The 11116-nt window shown below is 54.9% G+C and overlaps 1 protein-coding gene and 1 long non-coding RNA gene across 5 annotated transcripts; one reads left to right on the top strand and one right to left on the bottom strand.

The window, feature by feature from the left end:
* Positions 1-622: 622 nt before the first annotated feature.
* On the top strand, positions 623-10248 carry SPACA6 (sperm acrosome associated 6). Of its 2 annotated transcripts, XM_082710086.1 has the most exons (9): positions 623-1048; positions 1742-1819; positions 7489-7557; positions 8173-8196; positions 8536-8613; positions 8733-8842; positions 9212-9368; positions 9448-9658; positions 10148-10248. In XM_082710086.1, exons 1-9 carry the CDS (start codon positions 835-837, stop codon positions 10179-10181), a joined length of 975 nt encoding a protein of 324 aa, XP_082566212.1. In that variant the 5' UTR covers positions 623-834; the 3' UTR covers positions 10182-10248. The 2 variants fall into 2 exon arrangements, 1 of the variants encoding a protein (XP_082566212.1); XR_014305387.1 differs by lacking the exons at positions 623-1048; positions 1742-1819; positions 7489-7557; ... (2 more) ...; positions 9448-9658; positions 10148-10248 and having other exon boundaries at positions 8478-8613; positions 8738-8806.
* LOC309852822 lies at positions 5649-9292 on the bottom strand. Of its 3 annotated transcripts, none has more exons than XR_014305402.1 (4): positions 9157-9292; positions 8471-8627; positions 8100-8287; positions 5649-6083 (listed from the first exon to the last, which is right to left on the bottom strand). It is a non-coding gene; the product is annotated as an uncharacterized lncRNA (long non-coding RNA). The 3 variants fall into 3 exon arrangements; XR_014305403.1 differs by having other exon boundaries at positions 8130-8287; XR_014305404.1 differs by lacking the exon at positions 8100-8287.
* Positions 10249-11116: the final 868 nt, after the last annotated feature.

Genomic DNA, 11116 nt, shown 5'->3' with positions numbered 1-11116 from the left:
TGTCGGGGGCTCACCATCGCGGCTGGGGTCTTCCCGGCCCTCCCCACCCTCCCTGACCCCCATCTGTCCATCCATCCGTCTGTCTGTCCACTGGCCGCGCCCCCCGGGCTGAGGTAGGAGGTTGTATAGTTGAGGAGGACACCCACGGAGATCACTATACGGCCTCCTAGCTTTCCCCAGGCTGCGCCCTGCACGGGACGCCCGGCGGGGACCCCAGCCCCTGACCGCTGCCCCATGCCCGGAGACCCTGGGAGGAGGAGCTGGGCTGTCTTTCCTGTCCTGTCCCTGCATTCCCTCCTCCCACTTCCCTCAAAGAATTTCTCTCCCATGAAGAAACCTCTATTTTGCTTTCTCTGTCTCTCCATCTCCGCCATGTCTCTGGAGCAGGCTGTGTGTCTACCCTGCGGCCTCTCAGACACTCCTTCCCTCTCTTATTGTGCTTTCCGGTATCTCTCCATGTCTCAGTTTCTGTCTCTCGGGCTCTCACGGTATCTCTGTGCCATCTCTGCTCTGACCCCCCACCCCCCCACCCCAGGGACTGTCAGGCCATTACACTCCACACTGCCGGCCTCTGGGTCCCTGAGACCCTTTAACCTGTGAGGACATCCAGGGTCACAGGTGAGGTTCTTGGGAGCCTGGCGTCCGGCCCATCCACAAGCTGGGGGATCGCCCGCCTGACCCCTGACTCCTCACACCCCATCTCCCTGAAAACCCAGACCTTGACATTTGACCGGCAGCAGAAATCCAACCTCTGACCTGTACCCATGCCCCTCCCCCACCCCATGGTGACCTCACAAAGGTCACCAGCTTCTCCCTGGGCCACGACCCTCTGTTATGGCCCTGCTGGCCCAAGACAGCGCTGTCCCATCTGCCCTGGTCGCCCTCATGGTCTTGAGAGCCCCCGCCTGGGCCTGTCTCCTCTGCTTCACGTCCTATAAGGAGCGCATGCGCATCTGCCAGATCTTTATTGGTGTACAGAGCCGGGAGCTGCAGAAGTGTGAGGAGGCATTCGCCGCGGCCTTTGAGGGCCTCCTAGACACTGAAATCAGTGAGGCAACCTGTCACTTCCCCCAGGGGCCTGGGGGGCGAGGCGCATAATGCACAGCGATCTTCCGGACAGCGTGGAAAACCACTGAGAGAGATTCGCCCAGAGTGGGAGGGTGGGGGCAGATTTAGAGGGGAGGACGGAGACCGAGGGACAGATTCAGTGAGAGGAGGATCGAGTTGGGAGACAGACTGAAGAGGGGGGGAGGATAGAGACTGGGGGGCAGACTGAAGGGAGGATATAGATGGGGAAACAGACTCAGAGAGTGGGGAGGATAGAGATGTGGGGGGACAGACTCGTGGAGAAGGTGGGGGATAGACTCGGGGGAGGAGAGAGATGGGGGAGAGACTCAGGGAAGAGGACAGAAATGGGGGATAGACTCAGGGAGAAGGAGAGAGATGAGGGACAGACTCTCTGAGGAGGACAGAGATGGGGGAGAGACTCCGGGAGGAGGGTAAAGATGGGGGACAGACTCCAGAAGGAGAACAGAAATGGGGGAAAGACTTAGAGAAGGCAGGATAGACAGGGTAGATAGAAGGGGGTGTGGGACAGACTCAGAGATGAGGGATAGCAGTGGGGCCAGGACAAAGACTTGGAAACAGGAGGTGTCCTAGAGAGACAGAGAATGTCCACACCGTGGACGTGGTGTTGGAGGAACTGCTTTTCCCAGCCTGTGTCCTCCACCCTTGCTCCCAGACTACGATGAGAGAAGCCATCTGCATGACGCCTTCACCCAGATGACCCACTCTCTCCAGGAGATGGCCACTGCCCGGGGTGAGTGGGGTGGGGATGGTTTGGTGGACATGGGGTGCAAACCCACAAGAGATGGCTGTGGGGGGGGGGGGCACAGAATGTGTCAGACCTGGAGGAGGCAGTGCTAATAAGCCGAATGAGATTGATTACTTGTCGGGGGGCAAGGGATGGATGGGTGCTGGTGGGGAGCTCAAAGACCAGTGCAGAAATGACCTAGAGTCTGAAGCCTAGTTGGGGTCAGGTAGACATGAGCTCTGAACTGTGTGGCTCCCCCGCTTCCTGGCTATGAGGTTCTGGATGTGTTACTGCCTCCCTCTGGGTCTCAACTTACCCACCTATAAGATGGGACAAGGTCCTTGCCTCCCTGATTGAGGTGCAGTACGGTGAGAGGGAGGAGCCTCAGAGGGAGAGGGAGCACTGCGTGCCGCATAAACTGGCCAGTCCTTGCTCCAGGGCTCAGGCTTCATTCTGCGGCTGCTGTTACCTTTCTTTTCTGGTCTTGCCCACCAAGCTTTCTGACAATGATCCCAAAAGGAGGTTCCTGTCCACCCAGGGGACATCTGGGGGAGTCAGCACGGAGAAGACTTCAGCTGCAGATCCCCGCATCCCCATAGAAAGGCCTGAGCAACTCAAAGCTAGGGTGGGGGGAGGTGCTGAGGACTCCAGAAAACACCTTCTTCCCACTTAGGCCATCTTGTCATAGGTTTTGAAGAGAGCAGGAGCAAGTGCAGTTCTTCATGTAGAAGACCCCCCTAGACCTATGTGTGGGACACACTGGAGCAGGGAGGCAGTAGAGGCTGGGAGGCCTGGGTGGAGGCTGGGGTGAGGAGGCCCGAGCTGGGGCGGGGTTGTAAAGGTGGAGAAGCAGGCACTCAAGAAGAGAGTCAAGGGCAGGAGGGACAGGGCTTGGGTCTGACATTCTGTCTGGGGACTAGGGTCGAGGGGTAATGGACAGCGCCCAGGGTCCAGCTCCATGCGAGGGTGGGCCCTGGGTCCTCCGTGAGACAGGGAGCCCGGGAGAAAGAGCAGGGGTGGGAGCCGATGGTGAGCTGGGCTAGGACATTGCGAAGGTGAGGAACTCGGGGGATATCCAGGACACAGCTAGACACACAGGTCCAGGGTTTAGCTGAAAGGTCAAGGACACTTAAGACTGTCCACGGGCTATGAGCAGGGGAAGGGGGGCGCCGCTCTGGGCACAGAAAGACCCTCTGGGGTTTTGAGGGGGGCAGACTGGAGGCCGGGAGAAGCTGGTGCAATACGACCGACAGGTGTATTCATCGAATGTGCCAGAGACACTGGGGACATAGTTGTGACCAAATCTGCACACCACTAGCCCGCACATTGCTCATACTGGGGGGGTGGGAGGGACAGACAATAAACATAATCAGGGAAACACTGCAGTATGTCAGTTGGTAATCCAGGATCTGGAGGCAGACAGGGAGCGAAAGGGAACAGGGGGACCCGTGGGTGGTTATTTTAAATAGGCTGGTCAGGGTTGTTGCTCAGGAGAAGGTCCAACTAAGGAAAGCCCTGAACCAGGTGGCAGAGTCAGGCAGATAACTGGGGAGGGGCATGCAAAAGAGCATCCTGGGCAAAAGGAAGAGCCAGTGTGTAGGGCTGGAGTGCAGTCAACGGGGGTGGGCGATGGGAGGCTGAAGTCAGGCCGCAAGAACCACATCCCGTAGGACTTCAGAGGCCAGTGGTTTTCAAGCCCTGGTGTGTGCAAGAAGCTCCTGGGAGCATGCAGAAATGCAGACTCCTGGGTCCCACCCTTCATTCCTGACCAGTAGGTCTGAGGCAGGGCCAGGAAACCAAGTTCCCAGCCGCTGCTGCTCCAGGAACGCACTTGAGAGCCGTTCTTGCGGACCATTGAACTGACTTCAGCTTGAGGTGGGAGCCATCAGAGGGTTTTAGGGAGAGGGAAAGAGGCAGGATCTGACCAAGGCCACGAGGGCCAAAGGCGGAAGCAGGGAGACCTGTGAGGAGGTCAGCAGTGGTTCAGACCAGTCGCAACCCCAAGACAAGGGCTGGCAGAGAGGGGCAAGTGTGAGAGGGGAGGGGTAGGAAGATGATGGATCTGACTCTGTGCCAAACCTGCCCCACACATGGGAGAGGCTGTGTCTGTACTAACTGATAACTAATTATCCTCCTGAAGGCCATCTTCATACCAGCCCTGTCCGGTGGGGTTTTGTAACCTCACTTTTCAGATGGGGAAGTTGGGGCCCAGCTGGACAGAAAGGATGGACCCAGGAGATATTGGGACTGGCTGTATTGGGGCGGGGGTGTGGGGGGGGAGGGCAATTCCCAGGTCTCCCAGATGAAGGACCTAAGAGATGGACCTGCTGACTCAGAGAGGCTCTGGATGGTGGCAGGTGATACTGTTTGTGTATATAAACCAGGGAGTGGGTGGTATGGTGTGGAGAGAAGGGCAGTGTGCCAGAGGGAATGCAGCTCAACCACCGGGGGGCAAATCTAGCTCTGTGACCTTCAGCTACCTTCCTAACTTCTCTGTGCCTCTGTTTCCCCATCTCAAACTTGGAGATGGTAATACTATATACCAGACACCATCCTAAGCACTTACGAACATCCTCTCATGCAGCCATCCAATGTCATGTAGTTTGGCATGGGGATGCTTTTATATTGTATGGCGTTAAATCCCACCCCCCAATCCTAATATTGTCCTCATTTTACCAAGCGAGCATCAGGAAAGTTACATATTTGGTCAAGGTCATGCAGGGAAGGGGACTTGAAATGGATTCTTCATACGGGAGGCAGGTGTGCTCACAGACGGATGAGCCAGGACTCAAACCTGGATAGTCTGAAACAGCTGGAAGTTTCCTAACGATACACGCCTCTTTGGGGGAGACTTGGCAACATCTACCCATGCCCCCTCATGGTTCACTTGAGATAACCTTCACCCCTTGGCCTCTTTGGACATTTCACTCCACCCCTACCTTATTGCCATGACGTACTTAGATATCACACACACACACGCATGCACACACACACACACCCCTGCCATAGCTCCCTTGGCATATCCCACACTCATCCTCCCTGTGAGTTACTTGGTTTGGCACAGAGATATTTCTTGAATGACTCTCCAGCATCCTGGACTCTCATTTGAGCACCCCACTCTGATCCCATCCTCCTGACCATCCTGCCATCTCCAGACCACATGCCCACCCTGTGGCCAAGGAGAGATGTCTAAGTCTCTCCTCATTCTGAACCCACTTCCTGGCTTCAGTGCCCCCTCTCTCAAGTTTATACCCAAGGAACATCCCATCAGCCACTCTGTCACCAGTATTAGTTCCTTCCCTTTCTGTATGGTTTGAAATCACAGAGGCACAGGCAGTGGCATAAACAAGCTAGAAGTCTTGAGGCAGGCGCTTAAGTTTCAGGTGGCAGCACCACTTCCTTTTCTGGGGAACCCAAACCCCTTCCAGCTTCCTGCTTTACTATCCTAGGATGTGGTCCTTATCCTCATGGTTCTGCATCACTGCTAGAGCTCCAGCCGTCAAATCCAAGTTTCAGGCAGCAGATGGAGGAAGGGGAAAAGTCAATAAGATGGTGCCCCTTCTCTCTTAAGGCTCCTTCTTGTGACTCGCATACAACACTTACACTTACAAATCAGACCAAAACTTGGTTATATGACCACAAGTGGGTCATAGGACCACACGAAGCTGCAAGGGTACTGAGGAATATAGTCTTTTAGTTGGGTGGTTGGTGGGGCTGGGGGGTGCTTTCCCAGTGGAAATGCAGTGTGATGTTACTACAGAAATATTTGGAAGCAACTAGCAATCCCTGTGTATCAGTTTCCTAGGGCCCCTTTAACAAAGTGCCATACACTGGGTTGCTTAAAAGATAGAAATGTATTTGTTCATAATTCTGAAGGCTAGAAGTCCAAGATGAAGCAGGGTTGGTTCCTTCTCAGGCCTTTCTCTCTGGCTTGTAGATGTCCATCTTCTCTCTCTCCTGTGTCTTCACATGTTCTCCCCTCAGTGTGTCAGTGTCCAGATCTCCTCTTATAGGGCAATCAGTCACACTGGATCAGGGCCCACCCTAATGGCCTAATTATAAATTAATTACCTCTTTAAGGCTGTATATCCAAGTACAGTCACATTCTGAGGTCCTGGGGGTTAGGGCTTCAACATTATGAGTGTGGGAGGGACACAGTTCAGACAGAGAGCACCGGAAGGGGCCAAGGGAGAGAGAGAATCCCAAGCAGAATCCGTGTTGAGTGCAGAGCCCAGCGCAGGGTTTGATCTCACAACCCTGAGATCATGACCTGAGCAGAAATCAAGAGTCAGACACTTAAGCAACCGAGCCATTGGGGCGCCCCACATCTGCTGGATTTCTAAATTCCCAAACCACCTTCACCAGTAAATCAATCCAGCCAGCCATCCGCATTGGGAAGAACCCAAAACCTCACAGTTTGGAGGCCAGTACAATGGTCAAAACTCCAACACCCTTGAAAACAGAGATAAAAAGAATCAAAGGGGGTAGAAATGAATAATCTGGAGACCATATGAAGTGGCAGGTGTGGGCCCTGGCGAAAGGGGGTGGCTGCCACCAAGCTAATTGCTGCCTCATGAAAATACAGTCTCTTGTGTTAGAGCTCTTCCAAATTTTGGAAAAGAGATGCCAAACATTTTCTGTGACTTTCCCAAATTTTATACGATGGCAACTGGTTCATTTTTAAAAATACTTTCCAGTCCAAATATAACACATTCAAGAGATGGACTAGAGCCACAGGCCACCAGTTGTGGTCTCCACTCCAGCTAGATCCTGGAATTCATTCTACACATACTTCCTGAGCGCTTGCTAAGACTCAGGGCCTTCTCCTGGGTTCTGGAGATATAGCACTAAAGAATGACCTGTTTCCTAACTGAAGACACAGACTTAAATGATCATTGTATATATAAATATATATAATTGTACACTGGTGAGAACTCTATGTGGAGCAAATGGAATACCTGGAGAGGCAAAAATAGGGAGCTGGATTAGATTAGATGTGTGGTCAGGGAAAACCTCGAAGGAGATGACATGAGGTAGGAGATGAAGGATGAGTGGGAGTAGCGGGAAAGATGTGCTAGGAACACATTAGCACATGCAAAGGCCCTGAGGTGATAGAAATTATGGTGGTGTTCATACTAGGGGAAATGAAAGGTGGGTAACAGGCATGGAATAGAAAGGTAGAGGAAACTAGGCCAGATCTTATAGGGCCTGGCAGAACTCAACAAGGTCAACACAGAGGATGCAAAAGAGGGGTTCCATCAGGGGTGCCTGGGTGGCTCAGTGGGTTAAAGCCTCTGCCTTCGGCTCAGGTCGTGATCCCAGGAGATCCCAGGGTCCTGGGATCGAGCCCCACGTTGGGCTCCCTGCGGAGCTTGCTTCCTCCCCTCTCTCTGCCTGCCTCTCTGTCTATTTGTGATCTCTTTCTGTCAAATAAAGAAAATCTTTTTAAAAATAAATAAATAAATAAATAGAGAGGAGTTCCATCAGAAAGATAATCCAGAGGCACACGAAAGGAGATTTGGGGGATCTGTCAGCCTTCCAGGTAGACAGGGCAGGAGGTGGGGAGAAGAAGGGTGTTTTATATACTACACATGTGGGTTTGGAAGGGACTGAAGAAGTGACAAACACTTCCTTGAGGAAGGGTTTTTACTACAAGGCCCCCCTCCACCCTCCAGGGTCCTTTAAGGTGGCTTTTCCTAATGCTGCGGAGAAAATGCGGAAGGTCATTGAGCAGCTTAAAGAAGGTAAAAGAAGCTAAGCACGCACACACAGTTCTAAAACCCTGAGCCAGTCATCTTCTCCCCTCAGTCCAGTCCCTCTGAGCCTCTTCCCCTGCGAGGAACATTCTAGAATCTGCTCCCCACTTCAATGGATCTGCTTTCCAGCTAGAATCCCATCTTGGGATGCTTCTGTCCAAGATTAGCCTGGGCCTCTCTCCGGATCTCCCGGACCCTGCACACTCTGGGACGTCTCCTTTCCAACTGGGCCTCCTCCATGGGCGAATCCTAGCCAGGCTACACCTCTTCTCTAATTGGGCCCCCCTCCTTTGACCCTGTCCCCTGAAACTAGCGCCCAGGGTCTAGCCCCGCCCCCGCCCCGTGAAATACACCAGGGTCGATCCCGCCTTAGCTGCGGATCTGCGCGGGGCCTTAGAGGAATACAGCAGGCCTGGCCCCGCCTACAGGTGGAAGGCTGCGGGTAGGACGCCGCAGGCCTGCCCCCGCCCCCTAAGTGGGTGGTGGCAGGCCTGGCTCCGCCCCCTCAGGAAAGCATCTGGCCCAGTAACCTGTCCTCTGGGGGAGCTTCAGGTGAGCACCTCCAGGCCTTCCAGGATAGTAACGCTTCCTCTCTCTCCACAGTTCAGGCCTGCATTCCTCCCTGCGGTAAGCTCTTCATCCCGAACTTCGAATTGAGGGGGAAGGGAGGTGGTCGGGAGCCAAACCTCGCATTTAGAACAGGAGACCAATAAGAACCCTGGAGAAAAGCAATTAAACCAGGTATTGCACACAAACCTAATACAAGGCGGGCCCGAAAGCAAAAACAAGCCAATAGGAGTCCTAGAGGTCAGACAGCGTTGCGAACCAGCCAGTGAGCGCGGGGAAGGTGGTGCCCGGGACCTGTGTGGCCGTCAGAGCCCGGAGGCTTCACAGACCCTACCTGGCCAGGGGGACCCGGGCTGGGGGACGCGGATGGAGCCCAGTTGAAGCGTTTCCGTCCTGCAGGACTCCAGGAGGTCGCCCGGCGTTTCCGCTGCCGCGGGTGCTACTCCACCGTCTGCGACCTCCCGCTGGACTGCCCAGGTGAGGGGCGGGGCCTGGAAGGGGAAGGAACCGCCCGGACGGGAGGAACGGGAGCTAAGCCGGGAAGCGACCCGGCGAAACGGGGGCGGACTCGGGCGGTGACGCGGACCTGTTTTCAGTCCAGGACTTGACGGTGACTCGGGGTAATGAAGCTAAGTTCTCTTGCACTGTGAACTTCGAACTGCCTAAGGAGGAAATCACCTATTCCTGGAAGTTCGCAGGAGGAGGTGTGAGTCCGAGCAGGGCCAGCGCAAAGGGCTTAGGAGGAGGGTTATGCTTCCCTAGAGGATGCGGGGCCAGGACGCCGCGGGTGGGGATCGGGGGAGCTGGGTCTAGATTCAGGCTTCGTGTAAGGGGGGGGGGGGTCCCGGGATTTAGAAGTGGAGGCAAGGCTCCGGAGGCCGCTTCTAGGGGCGGGGTCGTGCGTGAAGGGTCGGTGACTTTGAGGTAAGGGATGGGCCCAGGGCTCAAGGAGGCGTGGTCTATCTCGGGGGCGGGGCTTGAGCGTGGCGTACTGGCTAGACCCGGCAGAGGGAATCTGACCTGGGCTCGGGCGAGGCTCCTCTCCTCCCGCCGCTTCAGCCCGAGCGCCCCTCAGGTCCGGACGCAGGACGTGTCCTATTTCCAAGACCTCCCGTGGGCCCGGGGATACCTGGCGCGGATCCGGCCGGTGCAGCCCGCGCACCGTGGAACATTCTCTTGCGTGATCGTGCACGACCAGATCCCGCTGGCTCGGCTCTACTTCTTTCTTAACGGTGCGGGTGGGGCTGCATGGGGGGGGCGGGGCTGCGCGGGAGGCGGGGCTCGCGCCTGACTGATGTGCGTGCCCCGCAGTGACTGGTGCGCCCCCACGTGGGGAGACCGAGCTCCAGGTCTCCTTTCGGGAAGTGTTGCGTTGGGCGCCCCGGGAGGCAGACCTGATCAAACCTTGGAGGCCAAGCCTGGGCGAGCTGCTGGCCAAGCCCGAGGCTCTGACGCTGAGCAACCAGTGCCTGCTCGCGGCTGTCGTGGCCTTAGCGTCAGCCGGTACGACCCTTATGGTGTGGTGAGTTCCCAGGACCCTGGAGTCCCAGCAGCACCCGCTCTCCTTCCTCAGACCTGGTGTCCAGCACCCTCAGACCCAGGCGCCCACCTCCCTCCACTTTCAGACCAGGAGTCCAGGCCCCCAACCACCCCCTCACTCAGACTCAGGAGTCTAGACTTCCACCACCCTCAGACCCAGCAGTCCAGACCCCCAGCCACCTCCTCCCTCAGACTCGGGAATCCAGACTTCCACCTCCCTCCTCCCTCAGACCCAGGATCCCAGGCCCCCAGCTGCCACCTCCCTCAGACCTAGGAGTCTAGACGCCTCAGACCCAAGAGTCCAGGCTCCCAGTCCCCTCCTCCTCCAGTTTCAGGAGTCCAAAACTCCAGGCCCTCTTCCCTCAGATCTAAGAGTACAGGCCTTATCTACCTTTGGAACCCAGGCTTCCAGAACCCGGATATCTAATCCCCAACCTTTCCCCCCAACACAAATCACTCCTTGTTTCCCCAGGATGTTCTTTCGATGGTACTTCCAGGGCAGCTAACAAAGGTATCTTTTTCTTCCTTATCCTGTTTTCATTCCTAAAATAAAGAATATATTTCAGCTCTGTAGATTCTTTCATCTTTTTTTTTTTTTTAAGATTTTGCTTATTTATTTGACAGAGAGATCACAGGTAGGTAGAGAGGCTGGCAGAGAGAGAGAGAGAGAAGCAGGCTCCCTGCTGAGCAGAGAGCCCGATGTGGGACTGGATCCCAGGACCCTGAGATCAGGACCTGAGCCGAAGCTTAGCTTCAGCGGCTTAACCCACTGAGCCACCCAGGCGCCCCAATTCTTTCATCTTTGCCGGTGGTCACTACTAACGAAGGTAGGAGGAGGCCAGCATACCTCATTTATGCCCAGGTGACTATTCCTCTAATGACAGTAATATGTAGAGTTGTCAGTACAAGGTCCTGTGTTGAGGACTTCAGATACAAGCCCAGACCCCTCCCCAGATTTCTGGCAGTCTCTTTGACATTTCAACTTGCAGAAATGGAGTCCTTATTGAACTTGACGTGGGACTCAACATGGGGCTCGATCTCACAACCCTGAGATCATGACCTGATCTGAAATCAAGAATCAGATGATTAGCTGACTGAGCCACCCAGCGCCCCATGGAGTTTAGATTGTAATGGATGGTCAGATAATAAACAAGAAAATTAAGCACAGTAAGACATGGATCAAGTCAGAAACTAGCAGGGGCAGAAGCCCCTGAATGTGCCTAGTGTTGGGGACATGGCTGTGGGGAGGCATCTGGAGGAAGACTTTAGGAAATGTGTGCGCAGAGAGAATGTGAGGGGACCAGATCACGCAGGACCTTGGCCAGTGTGAGGTTTGGCTTTTCCTCTGAGATGAGAGTTATGGACAGTTTTTGAGGTGAGGAAGGTCATGATTTGATTTGATTTGGGATGGCTAATGCATGGATAAACTCTAGCAGCAGGG

The sequence above is a fragment of the Mustela nivalis genome (genome assembly GCF_964662115.1).
Source record: "Mustela nivalis genome assembly, chromosome: 18".
NCBI classification, from domain to species: domain Eukaryota; kingdom Metazoa; phylum Chordata; class Mammalia; order Carnivora; family Mustelidae; genus Mustela; species Mustela nivalis.
This window is presented reverse-complemented; position numbering and strand designations above follow the sequence as displayed.